We start from the raw sequence: 15,794 nt of genomic DNA, 5'->3' as shown, positions 1-15,794 counted from the left end.
TTCTCTGCAGGGGACTGGCAGAAGTCAGCTGCCCATCTGCAGAAGAGTCTCCAAGTGGTTGAGGCTCAGCATGGGCCATCCAGTGTTGAAATGGGCCACGAGCTCTTCAAACTGGCCCAGCTCTTTTTCAATGGGTAAGTCTTTCTCTGGTTTCCTAATGCCCTCTGGGCCACACACTTTTTTATTAGGCTCTTCAGCGTTCCTTTTCTCCTGTGGTGCTTTTAAGCACGTGGAAACTTCTCAATCTCCCCTTTAGGAAAACTCCTTTCCTTCTGTTTTGCTGATAAACTGGAAGCTCTAGAATTTCCTCCTGAGAGATACAGGGAAAGCTCTTAGCACTGAAGGACATTCCTAGGGAGCAGTTCCCATATGGCCCCACCACCCACATCTCGGCGGCTCTCCTCAGCTTTCTGCTTCCTCACGCCTCCCTCACGCCCTTGTTCTCAGCACCTTTAACTCCAGGGGACCTTCCTTCCCCCATCCTGTTCCTTTAAAGCAGTTGTTTTCAACCAGGAGTAATTTTGCCCCCAGGGGACATTTGGCAATGTCTGGAGACATTTTTGGTTGTCATATCAAGGGCAGAGGCCAGAGATGCTGTTAAACATCCTGCAATGCACAGGACAGCCCCCCACAGCTAACAGTTATCCGGCCCAAAATATCAGTAGTGTCAAGGCAGAGAAACCCTGCTTTGAAGGTTTAAAGGAAAGAACAGTCTATGCGGATGTCATCCATTTTTGCCACTGAGATCATGGGGAGGCCCTATTTCTAGATGCAGCATTTCCTTCCAGCCTTGATAAAGCTGCCATTGGTGCACTTGAGGGCGAGGCAATGTTTGAAGCTCGATTCTAAGATTATGAATGATCTGTGGGCCTGACACCTGAGACGCAGAGGCCTCCCACTGGGTCAAGAGAACAGGGCTGCAGTCAGGTCTGGGGTGGGCTTGGTTACCTGAAGGTGAAGACTCCTGAGTAAACCCTGGGATAAATCCCCGATGGAACCCTTTGAGATTTGCCTGTTTCTCAGGACCTTAGAATCTTCATGCTTTCTCTCTTCACTTTGTTTTCAAACTCTGCCTTGCAGTGTGCTTGTGAAAGTCTCTCCCCTACCCTTCCTGAGTGTGAGATCCTTGAAGACAAACTGATCTTCGACAACTTTGTATGCTTCACAGGGTGGGAGTAGGCCCTTGATTAATGTTTGCTTGACTGAATGAGTGGATTCACTCCTTTTACCTCCTTCGGTTCAGGTTTGCGATCCCAGAAGCACTGAACACAATTGAGAGGGCCGAAAAGGTTCTGCTGGTGCACTATGGCCCTTGCAGTGACGAGATCCAGGAGCTACAGAAGATGAAATCTTGCTTATTGGACTCGCCACCCATCTAACTGGGGCCTTCAGTGTAGGATCCCAAGGTTTTCAGATAGTTAACCATCCTCCCATAAAAACTCCCAGTTTCCAGAAAAGATGTAAAACTAGTGTCTGGAGAGCCTAAGCCCTTTAAAGGGATTTTAGCTGATCTGCAGGCATCTGGATGTTAGCCTGGGCTTTTGGCGAGACTCCACCTCACTAAATGATGATCATCTGTTTCCCTGGAACATTCCTGTGGTTTCTAGTAGTAATGAAATGTTACGTACCACTCCAGTGGGCACTTATGCTCTTAGTAGTTGTGTTGTAATTGAAAAATAATTATTAAGCAAGAAATCACTGAGGCTCCTTACTTCCAGAGACACCATTTCGTGTGTGGTAGCTAGCTTTCTCGAATCCTTTGTTAAAACTAGTATGGTGTAAATTGTGAGTAGAGAAAGAAGTATGGGGCCACTTTATTGTTAGGCAGTCTCTTCCTGGGATGGCAACTCTAAATTTGTCTCCTACCAGTTTTCCAGTCTTTATTATCTGCCTCTCCTTCTGTACCCTTGGCAGACCTCCTGACCAAACACTAATACAATCAAGCTTATGATAATGACATGGGGGCCTCCTTTCTCCTGAAAAGAGACTCCCTTCTGCTGGACCTCCCCAGGCCAGGAAGGGAAATCCAACTGCAGGAGTCCTAAGCCACTTGGGGGTGTCTTCAGAAGGTGCCCCAGAGCACTGGCATTGCTGCTTATGGTTTCAGACTTGAGCAACAGAAGGGAGAGGTGATAGCTCTTTTCAGACTGGATGTGTAGAGCAGTAGTCTAGACTTCCATCCCGGCCAGAAGGCTGGGAGACACACTGTTTTGAACCCAGGTTGCCGTGTCACGGTCTGGGACCAGGTGGGTCCAGTGAGTTAGTGGAAAGGAACATCAGGTTGACACCCTCCCCGCCCCAGTCTGCCCAGGAAGTCCCCACTGCTAGCCTCAGCCTTACAGTCAGGAAATGAATAGCCTCAAGATGTCTGGCAGGGGCTTTTCAGGAAACTTGAGTGTTTAGAACACAGCTTACATTCAAACATGTGAATGAAGGTCAGGCAGAAGCTCATTTAATTCTTCTTTCTACTCATTCCCTGTGGTAGGGTGCAGTGGCCAGTGAGGGTTTTTTTTTTTTTTTCGTGGAGATAGATTTTTCTTGTTGAATATTTAGTCCTGAGGACAGTTCTATATTCTGTCCCAAACACTTGTCGTGTTTTGTGTTCCTAAAAAAAGGTCGTGTTATAGTCTGTAAAATAGGCATGCTCCCCTAAAATGAATGTGTTTAGAATTTTCACATGTCACGTTCCCATTTTAGGTGTACTTGGGAGCTTTCCTTAAATGCTTTATGAAACATTTCCTTAAGTTATGACTTACCTCTCCTATCTGCCCATGTGTTAGCTTGTGTTGTCAGGTGATATTAGCTTGACTAGGGGGATAGCTGTGCTTGCATGAAAAGCTAAAGTTTTGGGGCGCCTGGGTGACTAGCCGGTTGGGCGTCTGCCTTCGGCTCAGGTCGCGATCCTGGGGTTAGGATCCAGCCCAGTGTCTGGCTTCCTGCTTGCCGGGGAGCCTGCTTCACTCTCTCCCTCTGCCTGCCGCTCCCTTTGCTTGTGCTCTTTCTGTCAAATGAATAAGTGAAAGCTTAAAATAAATAAGTAAAAATAAAAGCTAAAGTTCTGGGGGCATCTGGGGTGGTGCAGTCGGTTGAACAGCCGACTCTTGGTTTCGGCTCAGGACGTGGTCTCTGGGTCGTGAGATCAGGCCCCGAGTCAGGCCTCACGCTCAGCCTGACGTCTGCTTGAGATTCTGTCTCTCCCTCTGCCCCTCCTGCTCGTGCTCTGTCTCTCTTTCTCTAAAATAAAATAAATCTTAAAAAAAAAAAAATACCCTAAGGTTTGATTTATTTAAGAGCATACCCCACTGATTGTGGGGATAGGAGATGCCCCCTTGGAGATTAGTGGCCCTAGTGCATAAACACTTCCACAGCAGAGACTCCGGCCCTGCATTATACCGTGACGATAACTATGAACTCTTTGAAGTGGTGACTTTCTGCAGAGTTTAGAGAGAGACCCAGGCTATAAGTATAGGACCAGCAGATCTCAAAAGGGCTATTTATCTTCATATTAAACTTAACAGAGCTCAAAACAGGAGGAGGAACAGGGCAACAAAGGTTAAGGATAAAGCACTTTATTGCAAAGTATACACTGAAACAACATGGGGGCAGGCTTCCTGTCATATGTTATCTGCCATCCCTCGAGGGTTTTGTTCTTCCAGGGTATTTGAACGTGAAACTGCACCGTTAAATGCCCCTGGGGTCCAGAATTTTGCCTATGAAGAGAAGGGCCCCTGTGTCTGTGTCTCTCAGTACAAAAATGAAAGGTTGGTTAAGGTGATAGTCCAGGGGAAAGGTGAGGCGGGCAGGCTGGAGCCCTGGGCTGGGTGTGGTGCCTGCCCCATCCTCGTTCCACTCGAAGCCAGAGCGATGTTCCACTTGGGTAAGTTTAATAGGTTTGCCTGTGATCTTGCTAAAGTCGGGCGAATCAAACAAGGATTGCAGTTCTGCAGAAATTGAGAGAGATTTCCATTAAAACGCGGCCTTTACCCAGCACCCTGCGCAAGAGTAGAGTCCTGGTTCTTAAATCCTGATTCTCAAGGAGGCAGGCAAGCTGGGAGTAGAACCCCACTTTGGACCTTCAGTGAGGTCTGTAGACCTCTGGGCTGGATAGTGTTCAAGTGACTTGCCCAAGAGCACTCAAAAACCAGCGAGTGAGGTTAAGACCAGAAACCAGCTCAACAGACCTGTGTTTTGAGAGGCAGTGTTCTGTTTCGAGATGTAGGGACTAAGGAATGCATCTGATAAGGGCAGTTCATGCCTCCCCTCCAGTGTTAGTGGAATTAAGGAATCATCCATGGCCTCCCCACAAAGCCACAGAGCCCTTGAGTGCTGCTTAGCAAGGCAGAAAGCTCAAAAAGCTCAACCCCACCCACCCCAATAGCAGAGTGGTCTGGCAGACATACTCATCTCCTGCAGGGACTTAGTGACTTCGCCTTCGTAACTCAGCTTCAGCTTGGGAATGGTCAGGACTGCCTGAATAGTCTTCAGTTCTCGGTCTATGTCATGAATGAACTCAGAGGTGAGGCTCTCTTCTATCATGGTCAAGTTCTGGGTTACTTTCAGAGGCAGGAAGAAGATGATACTCATGCTGCCAGTCAGGGGCAGCTGGGCAATCTGAAACCACAGGGAGGGAGCACGTGGGTTAGTTCCTTGGACCCGGAGAGCCCAGGGCTAGACACACACACTCCAAGCTGCCTTCTCCTCTCCTGCTGTGGGGTTCCTTGGCCGTGATTTCCCCAGCCCCTAATCTCTTTAACAACTGTCCTTCTTGGCCATTGCCTTCTGGCTACAAGATGTTTACTGAAGTTCCTTCAAAAAAACGTAGACTGTTGTCTTTTCTTACCTTAGCCTAATACCAACTGAAATTATGAGCTGAAAGAATTTTCTCCCAAAGATTGTCTGCCAGTAGTTACTGATCAGCTGTTATTTACAGAGCCCTGGACTAGAACAGGGGGTATTGAGCATAGGAACACAGAAGCAGTAATAAAATGGGTCTTTGGGGGCACCTGGGTGGCTCAGTTGTTTAAATTTCTGCCTTTGGCTCAGGTCACAATCCCAGGGTCCTGGGATTGAGTCCTGTGTCAGGCTCCCTGCTCAGCGGAGCGCCTGCTTCTCCCTCTCCCACTCCCCCTGCTCATGGTCTCTCTCTCTTTCTCAACAATAAAATCTTCTAAAAAATAAAATAAAATAAAATGGGTCTTTGGAGCAGAGGTTCTTAACCTTAGGTCTGTGGGACAGACAACATCAGGAGTCTTAACAGCCCCTGAACCCATATACAGAATATGTGTGTGCACAGACGGCATTTCTCTCAAGTGTTTTAGGCGTTTTGTCAGATTTCCAAAGAAAAAGGTTTAAGAACTACTGACTTAGAATTAAAGGATGTCAGGCTTGCGAAAGACTTAGAATGCCAGCCATTTAGGGTGTGTGACCATTTTTTTTTTTAATTTGGCTTTGAATTCTAGAAATAAAAGATCCCCCCAAAGAAAGAAAAAAAGGAGAGGCAGAGAAAGAAGGGGGAAAAGACAAGAAAACACCAGCATGTGATTTGCCCAGTCTTGGCCCATTTCACATTATCTGTTAATCCTTACAGCAAACCCTAGGAGGATGAGTTTCGAGACCCATCCTTCATTTTAAGAAGAAAGGCTCAGAAAAGCTATTGACTTGCTGAAAGCTACACAGCAGGCAGAATTTAGACAGCTGTCCCATCTCAAAGGTCAGCCTATTTCACTATATGCCATCCTGCCTGTCTCTGTCCTCCCCTCTGCCCACCGCTCATCCAGCCCCTACACACCTTGCAGTTGAGATCAGAGTCCAAGCCATAGCGTAAGATGGCCTTAGGGTCTGACATCATGGGGACTCTCACGGTCCTCTCCTCATCCAAGTGGAAATCCTGAAGGGAAGTCTTTCTGGAGTCAAACTTTGTTACCCACTGCCCTGAAATGAAACAAATGGGGAGTACCCTGAGCCCCAGGAGACCAGACAGGCATTGGGACTGGGGCTGGGAGACCAAAGCCTATGGTTTAAAGGCGTCTGCCTAAAGGAATCTTAGAGGCCCTGACACATCAGGGAACAGCTCTGTCTGAGAACGTGCAGGCCCGACTACAATAGGTCAAGGATCTGAATACCTTCCATATAGAGACTCGGGAGGAATTACTGATTTGACCATCTGGATCATACAAGTTCTGTGATGGCCTGGGAGAAAAGTCAGCTGGTGTCTCCTTTCACAGTGAGGTGTCTGGGGGACAGGATCAGAGGAGATCAGGCTGCAAGGGACCCCGACATCACCCCTCTGGAAAATCACTGAAGCCCAGAGGGGCAGAGGCACTGGCAGGTGCTCAAACAATGAGGTGGTAACCAAGCTCCCTACGTTGAAGTTGACTTTTTATATGCTGGCCTGTAATGGCTTCTCTCACTTTCCGGAGATCAGTGCTTCAAGTAGGGCCTCTCTCAAGGTCAGGTCCCACTAGCTACTGCCTGATAGACAGAAGTTACAGAAAAGCATTTCAAGAAGAGGTTGCCCCAAATCCCACCCAAGTCTTCTCTGAATGGGGCCAGCTTCACACGGCCTGTGGAGGAGTCTCAGGCATGTCACCACAGCAGCATGCTATGAGAGAACTAACGGTTTGCTGAATACTTGTGCCCTGGGCACAGGGCTCCGGCTGGTGTGAAGACACGAGGCAATGTAGACAGCCTCTGAAGTAAGTGTGTCATCCCGTGTCAGAGGTGAGGCCTGTGCAGGGCTTGATGCCAGGGAAGGCCCAGCTGGGCTTTGACCGTCATCTGACTCCAGCACGAATCTCACAGTGCCCACCCCCAAACAGGCCCCCGAGTGCTAGCACTTTCTTCTCCCTGCTAGGCTTTGTGCATGGTCTCTTAACACTTTGTAGACACACACCGTAGGTTTGCCTGGGCCCAGAAGACAAGCACAGAGCCTTCAGGCAGGTGCCTTCCCCAGGTCATCCTCTGGCTTCGCCTCTCAGTTCCTGCTGAACTCTGTCTCTGACGTCCCCCCTTCCCCAGCCCCTCTGACACCCACCCTCCACCCTTGGCCAAAAGAGAAGTGGAGCCCTCACCCTTGAAGTGAGCCACACCGAGGAGGAGAATGCTGACTCCACTGGGTATTTCCTGGGTGGACCTAGCGATTTTCCCTTTCATCTGGGCCTGCACCCAGTTGTTAACCTCCTGAAGGTCCAAGCGAGGGTTGCCAGTCAGGATTCTGGGCCTGGTGCCATAGGACTTCTCCAGTGGTGTGACAAAGCTGGATTTTATCCGCAGCTCTGGGAAGAGATGGAGTAGGGGTAAGTGTGCTCTGAGCTCCCAACCAGCATCTGCTCTGGGAGAGCGCGCCAGGCTGAGGTTCTGGTTTACCACTCAGCAGGCCCTGACTTCCTGCCTAATGACTTCCCGCGACTTGCCCAGACTCCCCGCCAGCTTCCCCAGGCGCTGGGCAGGGAACAACAAATTTCACTCATTGCTGTTTCTCTTCAGGTTACCGCACCCCCCGGGCCCTCCCACCATCTTCTGCTTCCTCTTTCTGATCCCTTTTGAGCTCATGGGGCCTCTTCCTGCCCACCAGCACCAGGCCCAGCCTGGGCAGACGTGATCTAGTGTTTAGAAAGAAACACCCCGGGTGCCTGGGTGGCTCCGTCGGTTAAGCAACTGCCTTTGGCTCAGGTCATGATCCTGGAGTCCCGGGATCGGGTCCTGCATCAGGCTCTCCGCTCAGGGGGAAGTCTGCTTCTTCCTCTGAGCCTTCCCTCTCTCATACTCTCTCTCTCAAATAAATAAAATCTTAAAAAAAAAAAAAAAAAAAAGAGAAGAAAAGAAAAGAAACCGCCCACCCACCACCATAGAGCATAGATCCCCAAATTCCTCCAGCATCCCAGGCTAGCAAGGTGACCCACTCCTTTCAAAGATGATCCGGGAAGCACTCTTGAAGTTCTTCTCGGGGGCAGTGACGGCGGCAAGGAGCTCCTTATAGGTGCCATGGATGTCCGGGTTGCTGATCAGGTCATAGTACAGGGCCCGGTGGATGGTGGATTCTGTCCGCTGTTCCGCTCCTGCCAGAGAGCGGGGTGGGAGACTTAATACCTGGCCACCAGGGCCCAGGTCAGGCCAGCTCCCGGGGTGGGACACCACGTTCTTGGTCTTCCACTGTTCATACTGGTGGCATTCTTGCTGGGTGAGAAATTCGAAGGCAGTGGAAGAAAAACAAGATTTTCCTCCAGCAGGTGAAGGCCATCAGGCCTAGAGAGAGTGACAAGGGCCGGAGGGAGGGTTCAAGCCCCCGTGCTTCTCTGGCCACAGCCCTTACCAGAAAGTTTGGTGGTCACCCGCTCATGACTCTCCCCATGCCCCACCACGCCACCGGGAACTCAGCTGTGACCAAGTAAGAGCAAGGACCACCCCCGCTTGTAGGGGGTGGCACGCAGAAGCTTGTGTTAAGAACGGAGTGTCAAAGTCATCCCATCATCAGTAAGTGGTCGTGAGGCCATGTCCCCAAGTCAGCAGTGCTCTGCACCCTCCGCAGAGCTGGGGTCGGGGGTTGTAGGTACACGCAAAGGGACCCCAGTGGGCCGCTCTCTCACCACCTCTCTGCAGGGGCCACAGGCCACTCCAGGCACCCCAGGCTGTCCCCATCTGAGAACTCACCCAGCGAGAGCGCAGAGAGAGCGGTAGCCACACTGAGGGGGGATAGCAGCACGTTGGCAGCTGGGCTGAGGCCGGACCTCACGCGGTACAGGTCATACCCAAAGTTGGAGATGGCCGCTGCTAGCTTATTCACAGGGACCTTGAAGAAGGGGTCCTCCTCTTCCACGGGCACCCCTGTGGTGTCGGGAGCTGGGGCGTCCTGGATTTGAGCACAAGGACCATCAGAGATGAGCTGTGTGTGATGGGAACCCTTGTTGCTTTGAGTGGGATTGTCCTTCTGGCCCCTTAGAAATGTCCTGGCTGAGTACCCTACATGTAGCCTAATGTTAGGAGAGTGTGATCCTGGATCCTGCCGGAGTTCTTGGCTGGGGACAGGCAGTCCCACATAGAAATTAGCTGACCAGGTTTAAACACTAGTGACCTGTGAGCCTCAGGCCTGTGACATACTTAAAAAGAGGGAGGAGGGATGCTTGGGTGGCTCATTTGGTTAACTGTCTGTCTTCGGCTCAGGTCATGATCTCGGGTCCTGGGATCGAGTCCTGCAGCAGGCTCTCTGCTCATCTGGGAGCCTGCTTCTCCCTCTGCCTGCTGGTCCCCCTGCCTGTGCACTCTCTCCCTCTCTCTCTGACAAATAAATAAGATCCTTTTAAAAAGAGAGAGAGAAAGATAAGAGTGCCCTCCCTTCCAAGGAACCTTTCTCTCAGGCCAGAGCAAGCTGCCTGTCTTCCCCTTTGCTAACTGCTTCCAACTCTCTACCTGGACCCTCCTGTGATTCCCCCAACCCCAGTCCCATCTTTTATGGCCTCTGATGGCATAGCATCTCCTCCACAACTTTTCCCTAATCACCCCAAGCTGAAGGCCCGTTTTGGTTTCCTGAACTTTTTAGGGGATCAGCTCCCACTTACATATTAACCACCTACCATGTGCCAGACTGTGCTGGTTCTCTTCACTGGAGTCACTTCATTTCCTGCTTGTTGATCTATTTGATACCTCAAAAGACTGAGTTCCTTGAAGGCAAGATCTGAGTCCTTTATATTTCTGCCCCGCCCCAGCCCCTATAGAGCAGGTATTCAGTAGGTAAAAAGTAGGTGACTGGCCACGAGAGCCCTGCAAGGGTAGTTTTGGTTTCTCTTTAAAGATTATTGATTTGTGGGATGCCTGGGTGGCTCAGTGGTCAAATCCTCTGCTTTTGGCCCAGGACATGATCCCAGGGTCCTGGGATCGAGCCCCACATCAGGCTCTGTGCTCAGCAGGGAGCCTGCTTCCTCCTCTCTCTGCCTGCCTCTCTGCCTACTTGGGATCTCTGTCTATCAAATAAATAAATAAAATCTTTTTTTTTTCTTTAAGAGTATTTATTTGAGAGAGAGAAGGCGAGCGCATGTGCGCACTCAAACAGGGGAAGAGCCAGAGGGAGAACAGGGAGTCCATGCGGGGACTTGATCCCAGGACCCCAAGACCTAAGCCAAAGGTAGAGACTTAACCTACTGAGCCACCCAAGTCCCCCTGGATAGGTATTTTTAATCCCATTTTACAGATAAGAAAGAGACTCGGGGGGCGCCTGGGTGGCTCAGTTGTTGAGCATCTGCACTCAGCTCTCGTCATGGTCTCAAGAGTCCTGGCATCAAGCCCCACATTGGGCTCGCTGCTCAGCAGGAAGCCTGCTTCTCACTCTTCCTCTCCCACTCCCCCTGCTTGTGTTCCCTCTTTTACTGTTTCTCTTCTGAAATATAAACAAATAAAATCTTTAAAAAAGAAATTTAAAAAGAAGAAAGGAGGAAAGGAAGGAAGGAAAGAAGGGGGGGAGGGAGGAAGAAACGGACTCATTTCAAAGTGACTTGTCTACAGTAACAAAGCTAAGAAGTGAGAGGCAGAGCCAGAGCTCTCGACCACGTCCAGGACTCCAGCCAGTAGCCCGGGCTGCCCTGGGCCCTCACTGCCCCTTAGCCTGAGATTCTCAGCATCAGTCTCCACAGTCTGACCGTGCTTCCTCCGGACAGCAAAGGGACCTTTCTGCATGCTTACATCTCCGCTGCACTCCGGTTGCTATCGGAACAAATATCCAGGACCACCATCCTGTCAGTGAGACCCACGAGTGCCCCAAGATAGTGAGAAAAGGTCTTCACTGAAAGGGATACCCCCGGGCTTGCTAGACTGCCTTCACTTTTCACCTTCTGGGATCTTATTTCTGTCTCCGCTGTGTTACCCCGAAAGGCAAGGTGAGATGTTTTCTGTCTGTTTTGCTGAAGGAGAAATCCAGGCCTTATCTACACAGGAAGGCCAGAGTCTGGCCTGGAACCGGGATGTCTGCCCCATCCCCCTTACTGCCTGCTAAGGAGGGGTGGGGATTGCCCACACCTCGCCTCGCACCAACCCCGCTGACCTCCTGGGGGCTGCCCGCGCTGTCCTGGCAGCTGCTGTGCGCGAGGAGGGCTCCAGTCCAGAGGAGAAGCACGAGGGCCTGCATCCTGAGCCTGCAAGAAAAGAGGGAGTGGGCTGTCCCCCTCACCCACCGCCTGCTCCGCCAGCCACCCTGAGTGGGGCGCAGGAGCTTGCCAGGATGAGGCACCTTAACTCCGACCTCCCCAGGCTGGAAGCAGACCTTCAACTTGACGATCCCTCCCTCTGAGTGCCTTGCCACCCCTCCACCTGCCTCATGGCCTACAGCCCCAGGATGAGTCTGTGCTTTTGTCCCCCTGTGTGTGTCAGGAGATCTGGGGGCCTCGAGCCCCAGGGTCATGGACTCTGGGGACATGGAGAACCAGCAGTGGGCTCCTCTGTGTGGCTGTGGCCTAGCAGAAATGCAAAGCATGGCTCTTCTCTGGAGACACAGGACCAGCTCATGATACAGAATTTGGGGTAATGTCAGAGTGGGACAGAATCTAGTTCCCATAGGTAGAATTACAGAACACAGAGAAGGGAGGCATCTGTTCCAGCTCCTCGCCATCCCCAGGAAGTTCTCAGACCCTGTCCTCGAATTACTCTGGTCTAGAACCTGTGGCCTCATAAGGGACTCATTCCCTTCAGAGATAGTTCTCTATGGAGAGTTCTTACTCTCCTGCTAAGGAGCACTGGGTCTAGGGGCCGAGAGCCTGGGTTCAAATCTCAATTCTGTGTCTTAATAGCTCTCTTGAGAACTCACAGCATCTTCTCTTGCAAAATGGAAACCAGATAGTTCTTGATATGAGCAATAAATCAGGTCACGTCTCCAAAGAAATGAACAGCACAAAGGCAGGTGAGCTCTGCAGTGATCCTAGAGCTAAAAATGTGTCTCCCTACACCTGGAACCCCAGGGCCCCCCTTCTCTCCTAGGGAGCCAGATCCTCTGCCCCCTACTAGCTCAAAAATAGCTCTTAAACCCTCGGAGCTTTCTTTCCTTCAGGTTAAACAACCCCAGGACCCTTCACATCCCCAGCAGCGGCCTCTTCCAACCAGTTCCCTCTAGCCCCTGAACCACAAGGGAAAAGGGAAATCTGGGGGTAGAGTTCAGGGCTCCATGTCTGCCACCATCCCTCAGCCTCCTGCATGTCCATGAACTCACCCCTTGGAGTTAGGATGTGGGGTGCGAGGGGATGAAGGCAGCTGGGAGGTCCCGCAGATAGGATCTTCCAAGGGACCTTCTGTTTAAAAAGTGGGACAAGATCTCAGTAACTAGGACCTTCGGTTGGTCCCTGTCTCGCCCCCACCACCACCCATATTGCCAGGTCACCAATTTATAACATCTGTGTTCCCTGACCCTCACCTGCCCTATGCACACGCACGGACACACTGGCCAAGGCTCTCCGGCATGTTCACGGTCATCATTTCTATGCCCATCAATACCTTCCCACACGCGCAACACGCATACTTTTCTGACTTCTCAGAGCAAATAGGAAAGTTGGGAGTGGGATGTGTGATTTTTGGTGGAAGTCCTTAGAATCAAGCCAGATAATCCACTGGACAACACTGGAGAGATGAAAGGCAACGAAAGAAGGGACCACCTTTCAGAGTTTGCTCAGTCTGTGGCTGGACTGCAAGTGGGAAGTAGCCCAGCTTTCTTCCCAAACCCTGATCTGGAGCTTGTGTCCCAGAGCAAGTCCCACAGACCCCAAGTCCTCACCCAGCTACTCTCCTGCCCAGCTGCCCCTGGAGCTCAGAGAGAACCTCCCCTTGAGCCACGAGGACAAGATTTCTTTGATACCAGCTAGAGACCCGGAACACCAGACAGTCTCACAACTGCTCTCTCCGCCCTCCCAGCCGCACCCCAGAGCTAGGAGGAGTCTTCTTGCCTGAGCCCCAGCAGACTGGTGTATCAGAGACCACAAAATTCCCTGAGATTTCTAGGCGGCAAGGGTATAGGAAATGCTATTACCCCTAGCACCTCTGGCCCCGGTAGGGAGCTGAGACAGGAGGGACACGGGGCTCAGCCTGGCATAGTGTTTAAAAAAACCAAGTTCATGGGGCGCCTGGGTGGCTCAGTGGGTTAAAGCCTCTGCCTTCAGCTCAGGTCATGATCCCAGGGTCCTGAGATCAAGCCCTGCATTGGGCTCTCTGCTTAGCAGGGAGCCTGCTTCCCTTCCTCTCTCTCTCTGCCTGCCTCTCTGCCTACTTGTGATCTCTGTCTGTCAAATAAATAAAATCTTTAAAAAAAAAAAATGAAAACCAAGTTCACAGTTCAAATGCGCTTGGAGGTCAAACCTTCTCTGTAGGAGTCCTCACAGAGTCAGTGCAAGCCCCAGGTTGTGGGATCATGGTCCCCATGTTGGGGGACTGAGGACTAAAGATAAGATGAGGGACCCTGGCCATGAAAAGCACATGCGTCCCCAGCTGGCCCACAGCCAGTCGCTGTGACAGGTAGTATTTTCATGGCCTCTGAATCCTCCACCTCCCCACCCTAAGGATGGAGGAAGAGGAGTGATTATGGAGAGCCCCCCAAAAGGGCCCTGGGAGGGCAGAGAGTCAGAATCTACTTGGGGTTGGGGGTCCCTCTGAGCCCACTCGATGCCCTGTCCAAGGTGATTGTTCTGTGGCCTGAGGGCAGGCAGCCACCGCCTGGCCAGGGACACAGGGACACTCATGCCATCCGTCCAAAGGGCAGTATCTAAGCCAGACTCCGGTCCCCCTAGGAGTGGGAGGGCATGGGGAGGAGGTAGATATTCTCTCTGCTGGGCCAAGGTCAGGCTTTCCTTTCTGCTGCATTTACCAAAATCAGGAGACACTGGGATTTTGTGATCTTGCATTCCAGCTGGGCGGATAAACTTGAGCCAATACATGTGTTTCAGATTAAATCCGGTTGTGAGACAAACACCATCCCTCCTCCTCCTCCTTCCAGCACCACACAGCCTAAAGCCACATGGCAGTGGACCTCCTGGGCAGTGCAGGGAAGGACACCGCCCTCCCTCCTGGCTTTGGAAGGGCGGACCCGGGCGTGCCCTCCAGGCCCACTACCTTGGCGACCCTGCCGGTCCCCAGGCAGCGTTCCTTCTCGAGTCTTGGAACCTGAGTGAGTGAGGCCAGGGGAACCCATGAGTTTCGCTCTGCACACCCCAGGAGGACCGGCCCTAGAAGCAGAGCTCCCTGGCCCCCAGGGGCTGTACTCCTGGTGGACAGGCCTGGGCCAGACGATGATGGGGTTTCTGCGAAGCCTGTGGCTTTTATGGGGCCCAGACCCTCCCCTTGCTGTGGCTTACCCCCAGGAGCAGAAAGAGTGCGGGCAGCCATCCTCTCCAGCACGGGCCACAGGCCCCCAAACCCCCCCACAGGCTGCACTAAATAGCAGTCATTGTTTGCCAACGGCCAAAGCCCATAGATCTCCGAGTGTTCACTGGCAACTAATTTGGCCAAAGAGAAGAGGTGGGTGCTGGATCACAGGGCCCAGGTGTCCTCCCTTCCAGTCTTCTGCAGGACTCAACAGGCTAGTAGTGGCTTGGCTTGGAAATCAGCACCAGCTGAACTTGAAAAAGAAGCAGGGAGCTGAGCCCAAGCCAAGGCTGCACTGGGCGAGGGGAGCAGGCTGCCTCCTAACTGCCCCAGGGAAGCCCCGCTCAGGGGCAACCTCCTTCCTTGGGGGAGGAGGCACGGGGGCCACAGAGCCCCTCTGAGGTGCTGCTCAGAACTAGCCTGCAGCTATGTCCTCTGCCCCTTCCCACCACAGCCCTCCCCATGGCTACCCACCCACTTCATTCAAAAGTCTTCCCAGACTCTCCTCCCAGTGGGGCTTGGGGAAAAGTGGGCCCTGGGCCTTTGAGCCCCAACTCCCTCTGCCCTCTCTCATCCTCTCTCCCCGGGGCCCAAGCAGCAGGGGCCACTGTCCCCCCACCTCCTCTCCCTTGCATCCCTCTTTGCTGATCCCTGGAGTCTCCTGCCTCCCCCAGCCCAGGGGACCCTCTCCAGTCTTGCCCTGATGCTCTCACACCGGAGGGGGAGCTGCTTTACCTGTGGGTGTGCCGCAGTTGCCACCGGCCTAGGTCTGTCTGCACACTGAGGGGCTCCAGCAAATACCCAGAGCTTTTGCAGCGCCTCCCAGTCCAGAGCCCAGCAAGCTTCAGATTACAGCTACTCCTTTCTTAAAGCGACCTGCACTCAATTCAGATTCTGTGATTGCATCATTGCCTGATGTTAACTTTTACCCACTGCTGCCCTTCCACCCCACACCCCCAACACACACACACACACACACACACACACACACACACACACACACAGAGCAGACCTTCCTCCAGGGCCCTGGCCTGCCTCCTGCCTGAGGTCCCACCCCCAGAGGGCACCCTGGCCCACTTGGGTGGGAGACAGGGCTGAGGAACAGTCCTCTGGAGGAAGCCTGGAAAGCAGGCCAGACCAGAGCAAACCCCGCTGCTGTGCTGGGACTCTAGATTTTCCTGGTCCTTGGCTCTGACTCTAACTGGGAGTTGGAGAAGACAATTCTCGTGGCTTTCCTTGGCTGAAAAAGGAAGGGAAGAGATGGAATTGGGATGTCTCTTTGCTTTTTCAGCCCTGGAATTCTGTGATTTCTGAAGATCAGAAAGGGAGGTGGGAAAAATATCTGACCAGAGGAAGAACTGAGCTGTGCTTTAACCATTGGTCCTGAGTGGAGGCTGAGTGTGTGCCTGGCACGGCCTGGGCACTGTACAGGTCACCTTTAGGACAACACCTTGGCCCCACTCACCTGG

General features: G+C 52.2%; 2 protein-coding genes across 2 annotated transcripts in view; one reads left to right on the top strand and one right to left on the bottom strand.

The window, feature by feature from the left end:
- SMYD4 (SET and MYND domain containing 4) overlaps positions 1-3,265 on the top strand; it is a 54,114-nt gene extending 50,849 nt beyond the window's left edge. The window contains exons 10-11 of the mRNA XM_059380326.1: positions 11-134; positions 1,244-3,265. Coding sequence (XP_059236309.1) covers positions 11-134; positions 1,244-1,379 — 260 coding nt within the window. The 3' untranslated portion in view covers positions 1,380-3,265. The remainder of the gene's footprint in view (positions 1-10; positions 135-1,243) is intronic.
- Positions 3,266-3,553: 288 nt separating this feature from the next.
- SERPINF1 (serpin family F member 1) lies at positions 3,554-15,174 on the bottom strand. The gene is made up of 9 exons (XM_059380327.1): positions 15,061-15,174; positions 12,188-12,266; positions 11,030-11,120; positions 8,650-8,848; positions 7,902-8,057; positions 7,071-7,274; positions 5,789-5,931; positions 4,401-4,611; positions 3,554-3,941 (listed from the first exon to the last, which is right to left on the bottom strand). The coding sequence occupies exons 3-9, from the start codon at positions 11,111-11,113 to the stop codon at positions 3,682-3,684; spliced, it is 1,257 nt and encodes a 418-aa protein (XP_059236310.1). The 5' UTR covers positions 11,114-11,120; positions 12,188-12,266; positions 15,061-15,174; the 3' UTR covers positions 3,554-3,681.
- Between the last annotated feature and the right edge of the window lie 620 nt (positions 15,175-15,794).

This window comes from Mustela nigripes, chromosome 16, assembly GCF_022355385.1.
Source record: "Mustela nigripes isolate SB6536 chromosome 16, MUSNIG.SB6536, whole genome shotgun sequence".
Classification (NCBI taxonomy): Eukaryota; Metazoa; Chordata; class Mammalia; order Carnivora; family Mustelidae; genus Mustela; species Mustela nigripes.
This window is presented reverse-complemented; position numbering and strand designations above follow the sequence as displayed.